The sequence below is a fragment of the Wolffia australiana genome, chromosome 14, assembly GCF_029677425.1.
Source record: "Wolffia australiana isolate 7733 chromosome 14, ASM2967742v1".
Lineage (NCBI taxonomy): Eukaryota > Viridiplantae > Streptophyta > Magnoliopsida > Alismatales > Araceae > Wolffia > Wolffia australiana.
Genome location: NC_135848.1, coordinates 2,777,737 through 2,800,925, shown reverse-complemented (window position 1 = coordinate 2,800,925; position 23,189 = coordinate 2,777,737). Strand labels below are relative to the sequence as shown.

At 38.8% G+C, this 23,189-nt stretch overlaps 2 protein-coding genes across 3 annotated transcripts; both read left to right on the top strand.

Moving 5' to 3' along the window:
• Positions 1-5,838: 5,838 nt before the first annotated feature.
• On the top strand, positions 5,839-8,680 carry LOC144712215 (RNA-binding (RRM/RBD/RNP motifs) family protein). Its single transcript, XM_078586423.1, has 3 exons — positions 5,839-5,988; positions 7,168-7,926; positions 8,483-8,680. The coding sequence occupies exons 1-2, from the start codon at positions 5,975-5,977 to the stop codon at positions 7,913-7,915; spliced, it is 762 nt and encodes a 253-aa protein (XP_078442549.1). The 5' UTR covers positions 5,839-5,974; the 3' UTR covers positions 7,916-7,926; positions 8,483-8,680.
• A 1,112-nt stretch (positions 8,681-9,792) lies between these two features.
• CEV1 (Cellulose synthase family protein) lies at positions 9,793-18,225 on the top strand. 2 transcript variants are annotated; one of them, XM_078586422.1, is made up of 14 exons: positions 9,794-9,993; positions 10,270-10,462; positions 11,125-11,354; positions 11,439-11,544; positions 11,623-11,818; positions 11,891-12,157; positions 12,551-12,896; positions 12,981-13,118; positions 13,863-13,988; positions 14,598-14,810; positions 14,890-15,160; positions 15,242-15,444; positions 16,272-16,622; positions 17,441-18,225. In XM_078586422.1, exons 2-14 carry the CDS (start codon positions 10,273-10,275, stop codon positions 18,023-18,025), a joined length of 3,222 nt encoding a protein of 1,073 aa, XP_078442548.1. In that variant the 5' UTR covers positions 9,794-9,993; positions 10,270-10,272; the 3' UTR covers positions 18,026-18,225. The 2 variants fall into 2 exon arrangements, with proteins under 2 accessions (XP_078442547.1, XP_078442548.1); XM_078586421.1 differs by having other exon boundaries at positions 9,793-9,993; positions 14,890-15,444.
• Positions 18,226-23,189: the final 4,964 nt, after the last annotated feature.

Below are 23,189 nucleotides of genomic sequence, written 5' to 3'. Positions count from 1 at the left end.
ATATAGGATGAATTATGTGAAGGAAATTGAGGGGTCAAAAAGAGATCATCCACCCTCAGTAGAATAGGAGATTGATTTCAAATAGAAGATGAGTTAAATCCCTCAACCGGGTAGTCGAGACATTGGAGAAGACTATCTCCAATGATCACTATTATACATCACTACTAAATGGAATGATGGATTAGGATTTAACAAATAACCGTAACATAAGTCATTCTGGAGATTCACATGAACAGGGGATTATGTGCATACAATAATTGATGACATAAAAGGCCCATGAGAGAGAGGGCATGGAGTAGCTTGGCACCCCATGATCTAACGACTTAACCAATCAATTTGGTTAAATTATTGATTAACTAATATATATCAGGTATAATTAATTAACATGGTTCGTCATTATAGATTCTTGGGCCATTGAAGTTATAATATGATAACCTAGAGGGTCATGCACAAGATTCTTGGACGTCAGTGGATATACTTTAAGTTTGAAAACTATGTTAGATATTCTTAGAGACATGAGATTTTTGAAAAAAAATCTAGGGATATTTTTGAATAAATCCCTCAAAAAATATAAGTAGAGTGTGCATCCTCATTTTATATCGAAGTGAGACAATTGAGTGCCCTTTTGCTTATGCTCCTCTTCACAAGTGTTGCTTTTAGGGAGACTAGAAGAGGAGATCCCACCATCTAAAGATTGCATTGGTATGTCTATAGGCTGGACATCTGAATGGCTTAAAGATGCTTATTCAAGGAGCCAATTACCCCCACGTTAGACCCGTGCAAATGTGATGCTTTATTTTTTCTTTGTTTTTGGCTGTCAGAGTCGACTTAGATTCTGTAAACCTTTTATTGCATATAAACGAGTTATCTTTTATTACACACATATTTATCCATTCATGGGTTATTATATAAATTCATATTTATAATATTTCAAAATAATCAAACATAAACATTATGAATAAAATGAATTAAAAACATTATTTTTGGATTCTTCTTGCTTTGTTTGTTGATATTTCTATTTTTTTTCCAAACTTTTATGATAATTATTTAATTTAAGAATAATTCAGTGTCCCAACAAATATTTAATATATTTTAAAGGTTTCTGTGTCCTACCAAACTTGTATGTTAATCAAAATGGGTTTGCAAGTTTGCATCGATGAATTGTAAGGCCAATGAGTTTTCAAGATCATTCTGGAGGGTCAAAGGTTATTGGGACTTGTTAGCAGGCCAATGAGTATTGGAGTGGGTGAAAGGATGATAGAATGATTTATTATAAATCTCATTGTAGATAAAATTAACTGCCTGAAATGTTTATAAATCTTTGGAGAGACCATGAGTATGAAAACATTTATGCAAGAGGGGGTCCAACATCGAAAAGTTAGATTTTAGGAATTGAAAACACCATACACACATATATGAATAATTGAAGATCTTTTAATTCCAAGGAAGAGAGAAAGGAGAGATGGTGGGTCTTCAATGAGTCTCGAATGAAAGTCCTGAGTTGGTGGTGATGTTACTAAGGAGTGGGGGTGGGGGGTGAATTACTATTTTTTTTCGTTATCTTTCCTACATTGTTTTTACTGATTCATGGATTTATCACTCAACTCCCAATCTCACAGTATGCAAGTAGATTTATCCTGGTTCAGGAACCTCAATGTCTCATATGTCCATTCCCAAGTATGTCTGCCTCAACTCCTCAAAAAAGTCACCAAGGAATCCTGATATGTACATCCCTAACCAGGGCTGTAATACTATCTTGATACAAGATGCATATAACACCAATATAACAATCCCTGCCACCCACCGAGGCCTATATCACTACCACTCTGGCCTTGATCCCCTTTCTTGTCAAACACCCTTACTCCCTTGGGCTGACCTCCTCACTAAGATACCCCCATTTACACAAACTTGTCTTACCTCCATGATGTGTGCTTCTCAACTCAGGTATAGTCCCAAAGTACTGTACTGGTTAAATTTTAATCCAAGGAATATTTGTTCATTAAGAATACTTTATTGAAAATTATCATTCTCTGACACATCACCATTTAATGCTTTAATTAATTAAAATTTCACATTTAACGTTTGAATTGTATCACCTTGATCATAATTGTTATGAGAGCTATGTAAGTCTGTACCTCATCGTTCATAATGGAGATGTGCAAATATGTCATTTTGAAATGTTACTGTTTAAATTTAAGGTAGATACTGTTTTATTTGTGAACTTTCTGAAAATCATTTTGTGAGCCCCAAAAAAATAATGGAGGGGCCTTTGTCCACTTTTGAGATCTTTTGAATGTTGTCTGTCTAAAAATATTCACAAACATTTTCTACACATCAAGGCAAATCCATAGATACCAAGGTCACCTACATCTGAGATCTGAGCTGCAATATAATCTTTCAGAGTTAAGGCACAAAATATCGCCACTTTCATGTAACATCTATTCCATACTAAAACTACCAGGGTTTTCATCCTCCAATCTTTGTAAGACGTGTTCTAAATATTAAGAGCTCTCCACTTATGGTAATATTGAGTCAATCTTATATACGTTCTGAATGATATCATTATCTTAATGTACATTTTTTCTTAGTCCAAGTTGTAGTATTATCATTAAAATGTTTAAGGGTTGTCATATTTTTATTGATAACACATGGATTATTAGGTTAATACTATGAAATTTATATTTCTCTTCATTATCACACGTATAAAAATATGTTATCAAACCAAAATAATTAAATATATTTTCAAAGAGATATTCTTATTTTTTGATTTATTGGTATTTTAATGATTTTTTGGACATCATATGTTAAAGATTCTTTTAAAGTAAATATATTTTTAAAATTTTGAGATTTTTTTCAGGAAAACATTGACATTCTAAATTGGAGTGCATGCTCTATGTATTTTATGGCATAGTTTTTGTGCACCAAAATTTATTTAGCATTTTTTGGTCTTAAATTCCCACCCTGCCAAGTGTTGCCCTATTATTCTATTGAATGGCATCCAATCACAATTTTTGGTGATAATTCATGCAGCTAATAATTGTGAACAGCTTCCATTATGAGATCACAAATCATGATACCATAATAACCAATAATTAGCTGCTATTTTTTTATTTTCTTAAACCCTAGGGTGACGCGGACCAATAGAAAAATATGCGATTAAAATTGAAATTAATGCACGTGCAGAGACGATGGAAAAGTCATTAATTTATATGTTTTACTCAAAGTTTAAAAGTCATAAAATCTGGTACAGGTGGGTGGCATGACATGATTGGCAGAAAATGAAAAAAGATATACTTTATTATCTCATTACCAACAAAGGCATCATGAATCATTTTTTTGACGTTTCCTTCTTTTCATTACATTGACCTATGTGGACCAATGAAAAGATGATTAATGAAAAAACTGAGGATAGAACTTACCATTGATGTGCCTTGGAAGGAATGAAAGCACCTAAACACATTTTTTTACTTGTGTTGCAATAATATTGTGGATTATAATGACTTTTTTTAAGAATCTGAGATACAACTTTTGTTGACAAATACAGGCCAGTTCATGATTAAAAATATATAAAAGTTACATAACCTTCAGAAAATCTAAGGATTCTGCATGATCACAATCTGATGCGTGGGTTGAGAAGGAGAGATAAAAATCTAGTGGCTGAGAATGATTCAACATCAAATCTAGTTATTGACAATCTAGAAGGAATTTTGAGCTAGAATTTTGAGGGCCATTTCATCTCTCTCATCTACCTATCTTCACAGTTAGATCTATAAATAGACCCCTTATTCAAGTAAAAAAAATATTTGAATGATACTAGTTTATTGAGCCGAGTGAAAGAAAATGATTTTAAGATCCATTATTTTCTCTTGGTGTTTCTCATTGATCAAAGTTTGAAGATAAAAGAGAATTGGAAAATCTCTCTCATTGTTGCAAAATGCCTTTGTCCTAGAAGAATATAAGGATCTATAATGAGTCTCCTTTGGGCTTATCAGGTGCCGCTGATTTACTCTAGATTTAAAACTGTCCTCCGTCCTTTCAATTATCCATTCGATGCAGCCCCTGAAATGAAACTACAGACTTTATGATTGGCCGAAATGCCGTTCCATCTGATTCTGTCTTCTGTCATCTATGGCAACCCTTCTGTCATCAGGCATTTGTCTTCGACCATCACCCATCCACATTCAACCGGCACTCATCTATCATCCATCATCCATCATCGTCATTTGTCACCCCATTTGCATTCAGCCGTCCCTCATCAGTCATCCAGCGTCCGACATCCATCGTCAACTATCACAAAGCCATCATCCGTCACTCATCCACCTTCAACCGTCTCTCATCTTTCATATGACATCCATCTTCCACCATCATTCATCCACCATCTGTCAACCATCCACCTTCAACCGGCACTCATCTATCATCCCTCATCCATCATCGTCATCTGTCACCCATCTGCCATCAGCCGTCGCTCATCAGTCATCCGACGTCTGACATCCATCGTCAACTATCACAAAGCCGTCACCCATCGCTCATCCACCTTCAACCGTCTCTCATCTTTCATATGACATCCACCTTCCACCATCATTCATCCACCATCTGTCACCCATCCACCTTCAACCGGCACTCATCTATCATCCCTCATCCATCCACCTTCAACCGGCAGTCATCTATCATCCCTCATCCCTCATCCATCATTGTCATCTGTCACCCATCTGCCATCAGCCGTCGCTCATCAGTCATCCGACGTCTGACATCCATCGTCTGACATCCATCGTCAACTATCACAAAGCCGTCATCCGTCACTCATCCTTCTTCAACCGTCTCTCATCTTTCATCCGGCATCCATCTTCCACCATCATTCATCCGCCATCTGTCACCCATCCACCTTCAACCGACACTCTTCTATCATCCATCATCCATCATCCATCATCCATCATCCATCATCCATCATCCATCATCCATCATCCATCATCCATCATCCATCATCCATCATCCATCATCCATCATCCATCATCAACTATCACAAAGCCGTCACTCATCAGTCATCCGGCGTCTAACATCCATCGTCAACTATCACAAAACCATCATCCGTCGCTCATCCACCTTCAACCGTGTCTCATCTTTCATCCGGCATTCATCGTCCACCATCATTCATCTGTCATCTGTCACCCATCCACCTCCAATCATCGTTCACCTTCACCTTCAACCATCACCCATCCATCATCCATCATACGTCATCCGTTGCCCCATACGTCATCCGTCGTCAGAATAACTCACACATCCGTTGTCCATAGGGTTGGACATTTAGGACAGGACCGTTTTGACCTGACCGAACCGGGGACCGTAGGTGCTCCATTTGAGAGTGGACTGGTTGGTCAATCAGGTTTAGGTCCAAGGGTCGATCCGTACCAGAACTAAAAGTATATTACTTGATATTTATTTAATATTTTTTATAAAATTCTAAAAATATCAAATCCAACTCGACAGAGAGGTTTCTATTGAGCTCGTAGACACCACATATTTGACTATCCATGGGCACCCACTTAATGTAGAGAATATTTAACATTACTATAAACATAAATTTCCTACTTTGACTTTGATATTGACAAGTCAACCTGATCAAACCGGGATTGAACAAGAATGACCCAGAACTGGACCGAAGTTTAGGTAAGGTTTAGGTCTTTGCTAAAAACCGAGACCGGACCAGGACCGTCAAACCCTAGTTGTCCCTCATCAGAATAACCCGTCATCCGCCATCCGTCGTCCGTCATCCATCATCCGTCATCCAAGACTTTATGACCAGTATTTGAACAGCATTACAACATTTGATGCATCACTCCAACGTTCTGATCTCCCCCCCTTCGACGGTGGAGAAATCGGATCCAAGAAGGAATTCGAGCGTAGGCGAGGAAATTGTAGGCAAAATTAAGTATCGGGTTATCATCTTCGACGCGAAGCTCTTCTGCAGCGGCCAGACATGTTCTCTAATCGGTAGGGATTTCACCCTTTAATCCATCGTCAATCTTCGTCTTTGTTCGGTCCATCATGGGCGTTTGGATTTTCTGTATAATATCAGAACGACCCGCCAAGCTCGATTGAAATCCCTTGTAGAAAATCGGCGGTTCCCGCCCTTCTTCGAGTTTATTGATCTGGCGATGAGTTTCTTCTCGCTTGTTTATCTTGTGATAGGCCAATAGCGTCTAATCAAACGTTTCGATCCAGTATTTTCGTTAAAATTTGAAGCGCTTTATTTTCATTTTCATTTGAACCAAACCAATTCATATTATTTTTTTCTTGTGAGGCCCAGGTAACCAAATTTCCTTCGTATTTGGTAAGCTTGTGCTTACTGAATGGACGGAGGTTTTTTGTCAGATTATGTTATATAATTTCATCTCACCCGAAGAAACACTGTTATTCCTGCAGAAAAATTCCCTCTTTTTAGACGAGTAAGAAGCTTTGTGGATGTCACTATTCTATTGCATCTAAAGAAATAGTGCTATCCACTATCACGACGAGTGAAGGATGAAGAGGAGTAATCATCATCATTTTCCTCATCCATCTTAATCATCTGACGACGAATTCATCATCGTCTCATTATAATCTTCTCCGTTTGTAATCGTTTCTTCATCATCTCATCTTCATCCTAGTCCTACCTCTGATTCATCTAATCTCGAATTGGTCATCTCCCCTCATCGTTTCATATGGTTATTGTATCCTTTATCTGAATCATCGGATAATGGATTAGTCATCATAACGTCATTTGTTGACCATTGTCTGGCGCTGAAAATGGATGAAGAAATTTGGGATGATGATGATGATGCATTATTTAAGGGGAAGACTGCATCGCTGGAATCGGTGCTACATGATACTGGGAAATGTATATGCTACTTGTTCAGTAGGACATGAGGGAGGGTTAATGGGCCCAGGAAACCGGGCATGTACTATGTCACGATCATATCTATCAATAATAATTTTGGGTTGACCACCAAGTTTCGGGTGGGCTTCCCTCTTTTAATTTTCAAAAAAAATTTTCCCCAGTCAACATTATTTTCTTCCATTCTCACCTAATCTTTCCTTCAATTTATACCCAAATGGACAGACCTTCATCCATGTTTTTTTCTCATTTCCTTAGCCTTGGCTCATGATTTTAAAGGAAATGTATGGTTGCAGTGATGGCCGAGAGACCGGTCTAAAACGACAGCGCGTGCCCGACCCAAGCCCGTCTTTCCTCATCACCATCCCCGGCTCGAGCTTCGTGTATGGCAATGCAGCTTCTTTCGGGTACATGGGCAATCCGCTGCCGTTCCCAGTCGTCAGACTGCGAGGCCTCCCCTTCGATTGCACTGAGCTCGACATCCTCGAGTTCTTCCAAGGCCTCGACATCGTTGACATCCTCTTTGTGCACAAGAGTGGGCGATTCAGCGGCGAGGCCTTCTGTGTTCTAGCCTATCCTCTCCAGGTTGACTTTGCCATCCAGAAGAACAGACAAAACATGGGCAGGAGGTATGTTGAAGTCTTCAGAAGTCAAAGGCAGGAGTATTACTTTGCAGTGGCCCAAGAAGTTTCCGAGGGACGAGCCGGGTCGCCTCGGCGGGCCCCGCCGAGGACGAGGCTGGGAGACGAGGCGAAGGAGTCTTCTGAGCATACTGGAGTTCTGAGGATGAGGGGGCTGCCATTTTCTGCAGGGAAGGAGGATATTTTGGAATTTTTCAAGGATTTTCATCTCTCAGAGGATAACATTTTTATTGTGGTGAATTTCGACGGGCGGGCGACGGGAGAAGCGTTTGTTGATTTTGGCAGTGCAGAGGACTCAAAACTAGCCATGACCAGGGACAGGATGATGCTTGGTAGTCGTTATATTGAGCTTTTCCCATCTGCCACTAAGGAGATGGATTATGCTATTTCCAAAGGGAAATGAGACCAGTTTGAGTGAGTTTTCTTTTTCTCTCTCTACCCTTCTGTTTTTGTGGTGGAACTCCGATTTGATTGGAATCAGGAAATCCTCTGCGTCTGGATCAGTGACACATCTCTCTCTATCTTTCTCGATATTTATTTCATCTATCCTCCCTTATTTCTCTCACGGTCATCCTCTGATGATCTTTATTTCTGTCTCTTCTGGTTGTTACTTCTCTCTCTCCCTCGTTTATTTAAGAGAATTGGTCATTTTTGAGAATTGATCTCTCTCTCTCTATATATATGCATATAATAAGTTTCTTTCTCTATCTTTCTTGACGTTTTTTTTTTCATCAATATCCACCATATCTCACCTCTTTTCCTTCTCTGCCATCCTCCGCCTCGCATGTTCTTTATCTCTCTCTCTCTCTCTATCTCTTTATTTACTTCTCGTAGTATTTATTTCTCTCTCCCTCGTTCAAGATAAATTAGTCAATTTTGAAAATTTATTTATGATGCATTGATTCCTCTTTCGAGAACTGGTTGGCTTTCTTTGAAAACGAGTTTATTTGAATTTCTTTTGAATTTCCAGGGACAGGATGAAGGTTGGAAGTTGTTGCATTTAGCTTTTTCCTATGTGCCTAAAGACGAGTAAGGGAAATGAAGCGAATGTGATGCGAGTATTTTTTTGACTTTCTCTCTACCCATCTCTCTCTCTCTCTCTTTTACGGATCAGAACAATCTTGACTGAAAAGTTTTTTAACCCAAAAATCCTGAGAATTTACTGCGAGTGCAATGACTCTATCTATCTACAGTTTAAAATTTCTAGATGAATTGCCTTTGGTTTACATAGTTTTTAATTATTGATGTTATGGGTTGACAAAATTGGAGTAGATTTAGTATTTAAATTTTGATAATTATACTCGATGAAAAATTTCCTCCAATGGAAATGGGCCTTTTTTTTCTTAATGGGCCGACCGGCTGCCAAACTGGTTATAAACCACACGCGACTGACGTTTACGTTTAAACCCCCCTCAGGCCCTCACCACATTTTCCATCCACGACAATAATAATGTAGGGTATAATTATAAATAAAAAAGATTTATGTGCTTTATGTAATAATATTTTATTTGTGTGTATAATTGTAAAATGCCATAAGCAATCTCGCCGCTGCACGTGGGTGGTCTCTTGTCGGTGTCGAATGGAGAGAGAGAGAGAGAGAAAGAAAGAGAGAGAGGAGAGAGACATAAAGAGAGGGAAGGGAGAGAGAAAGAAAGAGAGAGGGGGGAGAGGGAGAGAGAAATAAACTAGAGAGGAGGGAGAGAGAGAGATAAATAAAATAGAGAGAAAAAGAAAGAGAGGAGAGAGAGGGAATTAAAAAGTGTGTCAATAACTGTAATCAGTCAATCTAAGTCGGATTTCCTTCTTCATCAAGAGAGAGATGGCTAGAGAGAAACATGTGTCACTTACTCATATGTGTAGATAGAGAGAGAAAAAAATAGAGCGACGAGATAAATATATATATACATATTTACTTTGATAGATGTATATGGACATAGATATATAGATAGCCAGAGGAGATAAGTAGACTGATATATCTATAGACACAGATAGATTGATAGATGATGAGAGAGAGAGGGAAGATAGATAGATATATAAAATAAATAGATAGATACATATATTCAGTTGGCATCCGAAAGGGTGAAGTTTTTATTAATGTACCATCATTTATTTATATATGATTTGGGCAATCAATATTTTCAAGGAACCCAGAAACAATGAAATTAAAAAAAAGATAGATGGATAGACAACGAGAGAGAGGAGAGAGAGATTATATAACTATAGAGAGAGAGATGGATATAGAGAGAGACATAGAGAGCTATATATATAGAGAGTGAGGTGTTCAGTTCGTGCGAAGCGTCGGTGGTAGTCTTCAATACACTTCCAGCTGTGGGGGAGAAATCAGGCCCTCGTCTCTGCAGCAATCTCTCCCCCAATTACCGACACCTACTGATTGATGAGCAGAATATAATTGAAGGTCGGGATCCGGCATTGCTGCTGGCGTTTCTCTCCTGTCCGCATCTTGCAAGTTCTCGCCGAGAGGTAGTTTTTTCTCCACCTCGAAAAACCGTTCCAAATTTCTGCTCAGATCTACGTGATATTCAGTAAAGTTTCAAATTTTTGCTGTCTGTGATGGTACATTTTCATTCCGGAAATTTTGATTTCAGTCGGTGATCTCCTTTTGGACTTGTTTTTGCGAGATCTGTGCTTTTGACGGTGTTTGATTTCTGTTTTTTTTACATTGTTCGCAATTGGAGATTTTGATTTGGTTTGCGCGGTCGAGGTTTTTCTAAATCTTTGTTCTGGATTGTTCTGCAGGAAATGTCTGGTCACAAGCCGGGGCAGGTCTGTCAGATCTGCGGGGACGATGTCGGTAGTACGGTTGAAGGAGGTATATTCGTTGCATGCGTTGTTTGCGGATTCCCTGTATGCCGACCGTGTTACGAGTACGAGAGGAAAGATGGAAATCAGTCGTGCCCGCAGTGCAAGACCAAATACAAGAGAATTCAAGGTTCGTGGCACTCGAATTTAGCTTAATTCTGATTCTTGGAAAAGACGCAGAAGATTATGACTCCATGGATTAAAAAAATAGAAGCTTACGTATCTCAACGAAAATGCTAGAGGATTAAAGGTTTTTTGGCGTGCGTACACTGAATTTCTTACTCTTGAAAAACATAAAAAATTATGTTTCTTAACGAAAATGCTAGAGGATTTAAGGCGCTATTCGGCGTAGATTCAGTGAATTTTTTATTCTTGGAAAACACAAGCTTCTGTCTCAGTGGAAATCCAAGAGGATTAAAGATTTTTTGGTGCGCACTCTGTGAATTGATAATTATTGAAAAATAAAGAAGATCTGGAGTTTCCTTGACAGAGAAAAAGTTCAACAGGCTGCATAGATGTAAAGGAAATAGGGACGGAGAGAGAAAACAGAGAGTTCTTTAGTGAGCGAAAGATATCAATAATTAACAGCAGGAAAAGAAACTCGATGGTAATGCAACAGGATTAAAGGTTTTTTGGCGTGCATTCAGTGAATTTATTATCCTGATAAAAACATAGTAGCTTATGTCTCAATGGTTATACTAGAGGATGAAGAGTTTTCGTCATTTATTAAGTTTCTGTTCCTAAAAATGTAGAATCTAATGTCTCCATCGAAATATTGTTTCTAACTATCAGGAAGCCCAGCGGTTCGAGGTGAAGAAGGTGATGAGAGTCAGGCTGATGATGCAAGCGACTTCAATTACCCATCGGGAAACCAAGACCATAAGCAAAAGATTGGAGATAGAATGATGAACTGGCATTCAAGCTATGGACATGGGGATGATGTCACAGGCCCAAAATATGATAGTGGAATGAGCGGGGAGTTTCCGAGAAGCCATCATATTCCTATGACCACGCGCAGCCAGGTGGATGATTTCACCTTTAATTATGATTTATTTGATAAAATAAACTCAAGTTATAAAACTTACTTTCTTCTTCTTCTTCTTCAGATCTCAGGAGAGTTTCATGTGTCATCTCCTGTTCATCACATGATGTCGCCGGGAGTCGGTGGGAAACTCGTGCATCCTATTCCATACACAGACGGCAGTCAATCATGTATATTTTCCATGTCATGCATTAAGAATAACTAATCTTTTGTAAGACTTTCTAATTCTTCTCTTTCTACTATTTTAGGCCATTCTAGAGAATTCTCAGGCGGGCTTGGAAATGTTGCATGGAAGGAGAGGGTTGATGGGTGGAGGGTGAAGCAAGACAAAAACTCTGTTCATGGGCACACTATGACTAACGGCACCAGTCTTGCTCCGTCTGAGGGCAGGGGTGTTGGTGACATTGATGCAACTACCGACTACAACTTTGACGATGATTTGCTGTCAGTTACCTATTCTGATTCTGTTTAACCTATCGTATCAAAACTTTAACGTTAATTTATTGTAAAATGCAGAAATGATGAAGCCCGCCAACCTCTTTCAAGGAAGGTCTCAATTCCATCATCCAGGATAAACCCTTACCGGATGGTCATCGTCTTGCGGCTGCTAATTCTTTGCATTTTCCTCCATTATCGTATCACTAATCCTGTCAAAAATGCAATCCCTCTGTGGTTGTTATCTGTCATTTGTGAGATCTGGTTTGCGATATCATGGATATTGGATCAGTTTCCCAAGTGGTTTCCTGTTAATCGTGAAACCTACCTCGACAGGCTTTCCTTAAGGTGATTATTCATGTTCAAATTAGGGTTTCTCAATGAGGATGAGTTTGTCATCTATGATGAAGGATGATGAGAAGGAAAATGTCATCCAGATCATAGCCACAGACTAATGATGAGGACGGTGATGGCTCATCATCGTCCCTCATCATCTGAAAGAGAAAATAGAGAGAATGAAAAGAAAATTATGACGGTTTGTCATCTTTGTTTGTAATCGATTTTCAGACAAAGGACACTGACAATGGCGAACTCATCAACATCGTCATCCCAATGAAATATAATGGCGACGACTGTGACGAGTTGTTATTGTCCTCATCCACGCTAAAGGCGAACCCTAGTTCAAAAAGTGGTCATGGTCTGAGATCCAAGGTGCTAATGCAAATATACACTGAACCGCAGGTACGACCGAGAGGGAGAACCTTCCCAGTTAGCTGCTGTTGACATATTTGTCAGTACTGTGGACCCATTGAAAGAACCACCCCTTGTTACGGCAAACACTGTTTTGTCCATCCTCGCTGTTGACTATCCTGTTGATAAAGTTTCTTGCTATGTTTCCGACGATGGTGCAGCTATGCTGACATTTGAAGCTTTGTCGGAAACTTCTGAGTTTGCTCGAAAGTGGGTTCCGTTTTGCAAGAAGTACAATATTGAGCCAAGAGCTCCCGAGTGGTATTTCTCCCTGAAAATTGACTACTTAAAAGACAAAGTTCTCCCATCGTTTGTCAAGGACCGCAGAGCCATGAAGGTCTGTTATTTTCCTCTTTTCAAACAATTATGCTATATCTTACTAGCAGCAGGAAAAATGTAATTCACGTGCTGTTCTATACAGAGAGAATATGAAGAATTCAAGGTCCGGATTAATGGGCTTGTTGCGAAAGCGCAAAAGATCCCAGACGAGGGATGGGTCATGCAAGATGGAACTCCTTGGCCTGGGAACAACACTCGAGATCACCCTGGAATGATTCAGGTATCTTTACAACTATCAGATTCAAGAGAGATCGGACTAAGCATTGTCACTAAAACTATCTATTCATTTACATTGGCATATACCTGTCTATGATCCTGTCAATCCACCCATCTGTCATCGATATTTTTATTATTTATTTCTTCAAAAAAAAATTTATTATTATTTATCATTGAAAATTTCCTGGTTCATGGATAATTTTTGACTGTCCAAGAATTTTTTTGGTGTGGATTGGAATTGATACATTGTGTAGTCCATTTTTTTTTTCAAACTTTTGCCAAGAGGAGTCCTTCCAATGAAGTTTCCGAGAGCTCACCCATCCCAAATTTCTCCTGTCTTGGCACACTTAACTCTGGATTTTTCTAATCTTGATATCCACTCTGGCAAGCTCATTTGTCTCTGAATATATATCATTCTATCTATCAAGTTTTCAATCTTTCTAAAAAACACACACACACACACACATATTTGTGTATCTACATATCTACAATCTATCTATCGATCTATCTATTTTTATATCTTATTTATTCATGTAGGGAGAGGACTTGAACGAATGGAAAATAAATTGAACACTAATCAACGTTTTCGTCTGATTAGAGCGTTTTCTGCTTGTATCCCAACTTTTATTTTCTTTTGAACTATGAGATGAAGACTACCTGAGATTGGCGATCATCCTGATATGTTTAACCCCATACTTTTCTCCCTGTAGGTTACTGTCCGTCCGTCTGATTTAAATCAAATTTTCAGGTATTCTTGGGCCAAAACGGTGGGCTGGATAGCGAAGGCAACGAACTCCCACGATTAGTCTATGTTTCTCGAGAGAAACGCCCAGGTTTCCAACATCACAAGAAGGCCGGCGCCATGAATGCCCTGGTCAGTATCTCTTTTCTCTGTTATCAACCTTTGTGCTATTATCACACTTATTATTAGGAGTTTTCTATCCATCAAATCTGTCTGATTGATCCAATCAACCAGACGGTCAGATCATGACTTGACTGTGTCAGATTGGTAATCCTTTTTTTCAGATCACGAGCCGCTCATCATAATAGATCAATATTTTTAATTAATCAATGACTGATCAGCTGGATCGATCATGAGTAATAGAATGAAACGGAAAAATAAAAAAGAAAAATCAGGCTTTCCTTCCCTTGCTGTCTCTGTACCAATAATATTGTGTATCTATCATGTAGCCGGTGAGGATGTGAGAGAGAAGTTAATTGGGCCTTCCACATGTCAGTGTCCAATTGGACCAATTTCACCTTCTGGGATGATCGGATCTATCATCAATCTGACCTCTTGATCAGAACTGATCGGCGGCCAATTGTGATCCAGATGTTCTGATTTATTGGATTCCTTTGATCAGGTTTTATTTTGACCCAAAAAAATTGATCGGGACAAATCCAATCTGATTGAATCGCTGACCCCTCCTTATCACACTACAATGTTCTCATTCAATCCCTAATGTTTTGAAACAATATTCAGGTACGCGTGTCGGCAGTTCTCACGAATGGACCTTTTTTGCTCAATCTGGACTGTGATCACTACATCAACAACAGCAAGGCTCTCCGAGAGGCCATGTGTTTCCTCATGGACCCAAATCTTGGAAAATCGGTTTGCTATGTTCAATTTCCTCAGAGGTTTGATGGTATTGACAGGAACGATCGATACGCCAACAGGAACACTGTCTTCTTCGATGTGGGTGATCTATTATGTTTTCCATTATGTGGCTGAAAACAAGAAATGAAATTGTATTGTGGTCTCCTTTGCGGTGCAGATAAATTTGAGGGGCCTAGATGGAATCCAAGGCCCTGTTTACGTGGGCACAGGATGCGTTTTCAACAGGACTGCCTTGTACGGTTACGAACCTCCGATCAAGGCCAAGAACAAGAAATCCAACTTTCTGTCTTCTATCTGTGGTGGATCAAGGAAGAAGAAAGGCAGCCCAAAGTCCAATAAGAAGGGCTCCAGTAAGAAGAAGCCCAACAAGCCGGTGGACAACACGGCGCCCGTTTTCAACCTGGAAGACATCGAAGAGGGGGTCGAAGGTGGACCTGCCATCTTTTTTCATGGTTGCTTTGAAAGGAATCTCCTTTTCTCATCTTTCTTCGGTGTTTTTGCATCTTCAGGTGCGGGATTTGACGATGAGAAATCCTTGTTAATGTCACAAATGAGCTTGGAAAAGAGGTTTGGCCAGTCCACAGTCTTTGTGGCGTCCACTCTCATGGAAAATGGTGGTGTCCCTCAGTCTGCAACCCCTGATGTCCTCTTGAAGGAAGCGATTCATGTCATCAGCTGCGGATATGAAGACAAGTCCGACTGGGGAGCAGAGGTATAACTTTAGGCTCGGAGTATGATTATTAATTAGCCATCGTGATCTGCCACCAGTGTCATCGTCATAGTCATCGTCTGTGGCTATGATATGGACAATGATATTGCCATCATCGTCAATGTATTAGCAATGTATGAATGAGAATGTCAAGGACAAACTTGTCATTGTCATGCTGTGGCAGACATGATGAGGATGTTAGTGAACAACTATATGTCATCATCAGACCTCTGATGATTTTTTTTTTCTGAAAACATCATCAGACCTCCGATGATGATTATGATTTGTCCTCCCATTGATGGTGATGATTTGTCATCATCGTCGCCTGCCTATGAATGGCTACAATGGTGATAACTTCATCATTATCATAATCTTCATCCCTGTGAAGATGAATGATGAGTACGATGACTATATGCCATCTTCCATTTGTCATCAAGGATGGCAAACCCCCATATAGAATCATTGAGTTCTGGGATGGGATGGGATGGGATGCAAAAGCCCAGGACAGAAGATGGGACTTTAATGCATTCCATCCTCATGGGAATATAAAGTCGTTTTATTTATGTATTTCTGGGGCTGGGCCCCACCTGTCTAAATATGAGTTTTTGTGGATTATTATACTTTTTATCATATATCATATTGGGCCCCACCTAGGACTCATCCCGGTTCCTGGTACCCCATCTTGGACAGGACGCTCTTCCTGCATCCCATCCATTATTACCAGATGCAGGTCGTCGTGTCCTAAGACGTATCAAGCTCAAAAAATTGATGATCTGAAACTAAGGTCGATGCCGATGATGATGATGATGATTATGATGATAATGATGCAGATCGGGTGGATCTATGGGTCGGTGACGGAGGACATCTTGACAGGGTTCAAGATGCATGCTCGGGGATGGAGGTCAATTTACTGCATGCCGTCAAGGCCAGCCTTCAAGGGGTCGGCGCCGATCAATTTGTCGGACCGGCTGAACCAGGTTCTGAGGTGGGCGCTGGGCTCCGTGGAGATTCTGCTGAGCCGGCACTGCCCCATCTGGTATGGTTATGGCGGTCGTCTCAAGTTCCTTGAGAGATTTGCCTACATCAACACCACCATTTATCCCGTCACCGCAATTCCCCTTATCATCTACTGCACCCTTCCTGCCATCTGCCTCCTTACCGGCAAATTCATCATCCCCCAGGTACCTCTCTCTCCCTCCCTCTCTCTCTCTCTCTACATATATATATATATATCTTCACATTGCTCCAATTTCCCATTTTTTTCCACAAAAGAGCTCAGAATTTCTTGCCCCTGATAAGTTGATCATTGATGAATCAACTGATTGATCATTGATCATTCATGTCATCCGTCCTCATTCATTATGTCTGCATTCCCTTTTTCCATGCCAATCCCAAGTAGACATGGTCGTTCTGTTCTTTTTGTGTGAATTTGTGCGAATTGTTCGTTCTGTTTGGTTTTTGACCAGAACAAAAACAAATTCAAACAGAACATTGCACAAACCCATGTGCGGTTCTTTTGTTCGCTTTGTGCGAATTTTGTTCTAGTCTTGTGCAAATTTGTGCGAATGTGCGAATTTTGTTCGTTTTTGAAAAAAAAAAGAACAGAAGAAAGAACAAGGCCGTGTGCAGTTCTTTTGTGTGAATTTTTTGTTCGTTTAAAACAAACAGAACAGAACAACCATGTCTAATCTCAAGGCATGAGACGGGACGAGACGAGGCTTTCCTGTGATGTTAGGACCCGGCATCCCAAAGGTTGGTCAAATGTTTTTTCAGTTTTTTATAATGAAAAACATAATAAACGATTTATTATCGTTTGGTATGTATTTTTAAACTAAAAACATATTTCATGCAGCATCTCAATGTGCATAATTGTCTTGCATCCCGTCTTCTGATTTGAAAAACAATTCCAATCAAATATCCTCGTTGCAAAAAAGAAGACCCAAATTTTAAAAAAAATTGATAAATTCGTAATTTTCGGCCAAAATTTTCTGATTTGCAGATCAGCAACTTTGCTAGCATCTGGTTCATAGCACTTTTCTTGTCGATCTTCGCGACGGGAATCCTGGAGATGCGGTGGAGCGGGGTGGGAATCGAGGAGTGGTGGCGTAATGAGCAATTCTGGGTGATCGGTGGTGTCTCGGCCCATCTCTTTGCTGTCTTCCAGGGCCTCTTAAAGGTGCTCGCCGGCATCGACACCAATTTCACTGTCACAACCAAGGCCTCAGACGAGGACGGCGACTTCACCGAGCTCTACACCTTCAAGTGGACAACACTGCTCATCCCGCCGACCACGCTGCTCATTGTCAACTTGGTGGGGGTCGTGGCGGGCATCTCTTACGCCATCAACAGCGGGTACCAGTCGTGGGGCCCGCTCTTCGGTAAGCTCTTCTTCGCCTTCTGGGTGATTGTTCATCTTTATCCGTTCCTCAAGGGGCTGATGGGCCGGCAGAACCGCACCCCCACGATCGTGGTGGTGTGGTCTATTCTCCTGGCCTCCATCTTCTCCTTGCTTTGGGTCCGGATCGACCCGTTTACGACCCGGGTCACCGGCCCCGATGTCCAGCAGTGCGGCATCAACTGTTAGTCAACCCTCCCTCTCACCCTCGTGTTGTCTGTGTTATTTATTACTTGTTACTGCTCCCTGGCTGCAAAGAGTCCCTTTGAAAGAAGATGGGGGGAGAAGAATCAGTATAGGGTTTTGTTTTAATTGGGGATTGTTGGACTGGATTTGGTCGTTCGTATTAACGACTTTTATTTATTTAGTCCTTGTTTAGTGTTGGTTAATTCTATGGTCTTTCTTGGTGAGATAAAGAGATGGAGGCTTATTTTTTTGTTTTTCTCTGTGTTATTTTACTCTATGGCTGGATGTCTGTCCCTGTAGGGTTTCAACAATTAATGACATTTGCATTTCTCTTTGGCTTCTTGTTGACTGGATTGAGGTTGGATGTTTGGTCATTTGATGTTTGTTACTTCTCGTCGTTCTTGTTTAGACAGTGAGGCTACTTTTTAGTTTTTTTCTTCTGTGTATTATTTTTCTTTATGGATGATAGGGCTCGATGACGAGCACTATGGTACGATGATGAATTTATTAAAAAAAAAATGATAGGATGAATTTATTATAAATAGTATGATATAGACTCAGATGTCCAGCAGTGCGGCATCAACTGTTAGTCACCCTCCCTCTCATCCTTGTGTTGTCTGTGTTATTTATTACTTGTTACTGCTCCCTGGCTGGGAAGAGTCCCTTATTCCCTTTGAAAGAAGATGGGGAAGAAGCATCAGTATAGGGTTTTGTTTTAATTGGGCATTGTTGGACTGGACTTGGTCGTTCGTATTAACGACTTTTATTTGTTTTGTCCTTGTTTAGTGTTGGTTATTTTTTTTTTGTTTTTCTCTGTGTTATATTACTCTATAGGGTTTTGATAGGTTATCGTGCCTTGTCGAGGGTATTCTCGTCATATTTACCTTTTTGTTCCTTCAAATAGCAAAGCCCTGCCTCTGGGGAGGGCAGACTGGAATGTTGGCTCCTAAGTGATTATTGGCTTCTCTTCCCCTCTCGTCTCTCATACATCTACGCTCCGTCTCCCTCCACGATCCCCATCCCGGCGATCGTCTCTGCATCACCGCGTCTTCAGGCGGCTCATCCCTTGGCCGATCCCTACCTCCCCTGCTCGGCCTCCTCTCCTACCCTTCCCGGTTCACCTCTCTACCCTGGGAATCTCCTACCTCACCTCGTCCTCTTCCCCTTCTGATCTGAACCTAGTGCAAGGTTCGAATCAGGTTTCAACATGGCATTTGCATTTCTCTTTGTCTTCGTGTTGACTGGGTTGAGGTTGGATGTATTGGTCATTTAATGTTTGTTTTTTCTGTGTATTATTTTTCTTTATGGCAGATAGGGCTCGATGACGAGCACTATGGTAGGATGATGAATTGTACCATAGTGGATGAATGACGAGGACAATGATAGGATGAATTTATTATAAATAGTATGATAGAGACTCGTCATCATCCGCATCATTGGTAGATGATGGATGGCCTCTTCCCCTCGTCCTTGTAGTCGCCCTCCCAAATCTCATATTTTTAAGTTATGGGATCTGCCCTCTTTTCCTCTTCTCATTTGTTCCTTTTTCCTCTTGCTCCATTCATTTCACAATTACTGCATTCATCAAAGTCATTTAGAATAATCATATTTAATCGATTTCTTAGAAAAGATCAAATCATATATATGTACAAAGCCTTCCATGTAATTCATGAAATATATGACATACACAATATCCACTGTTTTATGCATTGAATAATTTGATAGGTATGGCATGATAAATTAAAGTACGAACTGAACTCACATTTTCTGGAGAGAGCAATTCAAATCAAGAGTGATATACCACCTTTACAGGAGCACAATGACTAATTCTAGCTACTAACACTATGATGCACATTCTGCTGACATCCGTATCGAGTGTTACATCATTAATTATTAACTCTCAAATTTCATATGTCATCATGTTGTTTGTATTCCCTTTCTTGACATAATTGTATGTAGTTATATTCACTAGTACTAAAATGGTAAGCATTTTCCGGCGGCATAAAATGACATATAACATGCCACAAGCAGAGCACAACTGGAAAATTTTAGATCCTCAAAATCATCAAGATCTAAATTGGGAAGATAGGACCTACCTGTGACATAAAGTTATCATTAAGTGTTCTTAACATTGATAACCAATGTTCTATAGCTAGAGTGATCTTTTTAATTTCTAAAGTAGGAAAATAACCTTAAAATAGAATTTCAGGAAACGTACAGTTCAGGCTGTGATTTACAGAATTCCTCACATCACATTATAAATGGTAAACAGAATGTATGTGTTCAGTAGAATGCCAATCCTTTCAGATGGTAACTAGTTAAGATTACTCAAGGAGGATACCAATTATAGGATATCAAACAAAGTCTAAAGAAGTTTATATTAATTTTGTGGGAGACAGATAAATCTAAATGTCACCCAAATTTATTTCTCCCACAAGTGAAATATAGGTAGGTGGATGTTAAAATTTGTAATAATTCTTCAAATTTATGAATTTTGATGTTCTTGATCAATGAATGAGAAAATCATATCTAAACTTAATATTTAATCAATTTTTTTTTAAACCAAACCTATATTGAACAAGTTTCAGACTATCTAAACCATAGAGGCCCTATTATTTGTGTGAACGTAAACCTTTTTTTCCTTTCCATTTACGATTTTGTTTCTCATTATTCCCCGAACCCCATATGAATATCATGCTTGTCACTCTCGTACCATAAGGAAGAGTAGTTTATTTATGGTGATCTGATTGTAGAAATATTGTGTTTCCTACCCAATGAATTTATCATGCCCAGTAGCTCTCTTTTAGGTTTATCTATGTGTTTCACTCCCTTTGTTCTTTCAATTATTAGTATCATTTTCCTTTTCAGTTACATATCTCTGGTTTCCTGATTCGTAAAATATAACTTCCTAATGCCATAATATTAATTTTTCAAATGGAATAAAATAATATGAAAACAACACAAATTTTAAATTCTAGGTTCAAGACTATCACAAGTCATAAACAATCATCCCATAATGAAAACCTTATTCATCAATGATTGGATCAGAACATAAAGATGTTTAGTCAATTTTTTTTTCTCAAATCGTAATACTGGGGGTTAATTTTTTATAGGAAACATCTGAAATAAATATATTCAAATATTTTTTAATCCAGATAAAGTTATTGAGATACTACCATATATATTCGAACATTAAAGTAACTTATATATTCGATATATTTTGTTCTAGCAATTAGAACGAAAATATTATATCTATATATTATACTTTTATAATAAAATATTATTTTACTTTTGTGTGAATAGGAAACTCATTATAATCAAACATATTTTGTAATATTATTCATCATTGTGCACCTATTCTTTGCCTCTATGAAATAAGAATGAAAGCGAACTAATAAAGTTTAAAAAAATTGAAAAAAATACTAAAATTTTCAGAGAAAAATAATTTGGAAATCAATATTAGTAAGAGACTTTAAATAAAAATAAATAAAATATGCATTATTTAGTGATTTTAAAATTAAAAACAACCATTCACAAATGAAACCAGTGTTAATCTATTACTATCTGATGCATACAATTGATTACGTTGATCACAAAATTAATACTTTCTAAGCTTAAAATGCTTTTATGTAATGAAGTAGTATTTTTTCTTGGCTGAAAATATAATGAATCATTTTTCTGAATTAATTCTGGTAATTATTTTAATAATATCCAAATATTGCAACATCCAGAATTTTCTATGATATATATAAAACTTTTATGTATAAAATGAGGAAAAATGATAAATACAATTGGATAAAAGTATCATATTGTATTCCAGAAGGGAACTCAATAATGGAGACATCACACATATACCATGTCTTTAAATCCATCACTTGTGCTTTACTATTGATGTGGAAACTTCCTAGTTTAACCCTTTATTCTCTCACATGCATCATATAAAGTATTATAGTATGTTCTGGTATCATTCATCTTTCCCACAAATTTTTATTATTATTTAGAAGTACTACTTAGATTTATCCCCATGTGTTGAACTCTAAACCTAGTTTCACGAACCATTATCTTCCTTGATTCTTAAAGGTGAAAAAAACACTCTCATATCCAATGAATCTACTGGGATAATGCTTCTTTATCCTACAGAAAAGGGTTAAGTATCTATCCCATGCCTCACTAAAAGAATCGGTTCTTTGGAAAATTCTCTAATTGATTTCCTAAGGGAGTTGGTTTTTCCAAAAGAATAAATTTTTCTAAGAAAACTCCTCAATTTCATCCGATGAAGTGAATTCATGTCTAGAGGACTGAAGCCAATCCTTAGCTTTATTCTTAATTGCGAAAGGAAATAGTCTCATTTTCAAATTCTCCTGTGAAAGTCCAAGATAGTTATATGTATAGCCAATATCATAAAATTCCTCCAAAAACTCATATGGCTCTTCATTAATTCTTCCTAAGAAGGTGGGTAGGAGTTGGAGCATTTGGGGATCGATCCTAAAGGACACATTTGCTGCTAGGGGTGCGGATATCCTAGTAAAGGTTTGGCTTTCAACAGGATCGGAATACTCTCTGAGGCGCATGCAATGCATACCTTGGTTTCCTTCGGTTTGAGTGCTATCTTGAGCCTGATTTTTGATCCATTTTTTCCCTCTGCAAACAGAAATGTTGGGTTGTAAGTTGGGGATTGAATTCTCACCTAATTCTGCGTCGAAGAGTTGTCGATTCAGCAATCTCCTACCGTTCATGAAACACACCTCAAGGAAATGATTAGTTGATGTTAGTCAAATATGAAATGATAAACCTTTAATCCTCTGATAGCTTAGTTTTTTTAAAATATTCCATCTCAAAGCTACTGCCCTCCTTGGCAATGGCGCCAATTGATAAGTCAAATTTTAGGGGGTAACCTAGTCGATGTGTAATTTCAAGACATGCAAAAAATTTATAGTTTACCCTTTTGATTCACTAATTTCTAATGTAAATGGTGAGCAAGGGGTCAAACCACAGAGAGGGACATGCGATGAAGGTTTATTTTTAAAGTAAATAAATGGGTCGAGGAAACAGATAAGGTAAGAGATTGTGAAAGAAGAGAAAATTGAATATTTGTGATGATTACAAATGGATAATTGGTATGTATAAGTTCTCAATTCCTACTCTTAGGTATTAAGAACTTGTAACA

Excerpts from the sequence above, each read along its gene's own strand:
- CEV1 (XM_078586421.1), top strand. The coding sequence starts at position 10,273 with ATGTCTGGTCACAAGCCGGGGCAGGTCTGTCAGATCTGCGGGGACGAT. Across the intron at positions 11,545-11,622 it reads CACAGACGGCAGTCAATCAT|GCCATTCTAGAGAATTCTCA; the intron begins GTATATTTTCCA and ends CTACTATTTTAG. Across the intron at positions 16,623-17,440 it reads GCAAATTCATCATCCCCCAG|ATCAGCAACTTTGCTAGCAT; the intron begins GTACCTCTCTCT and ends TCTGATTTGCAG.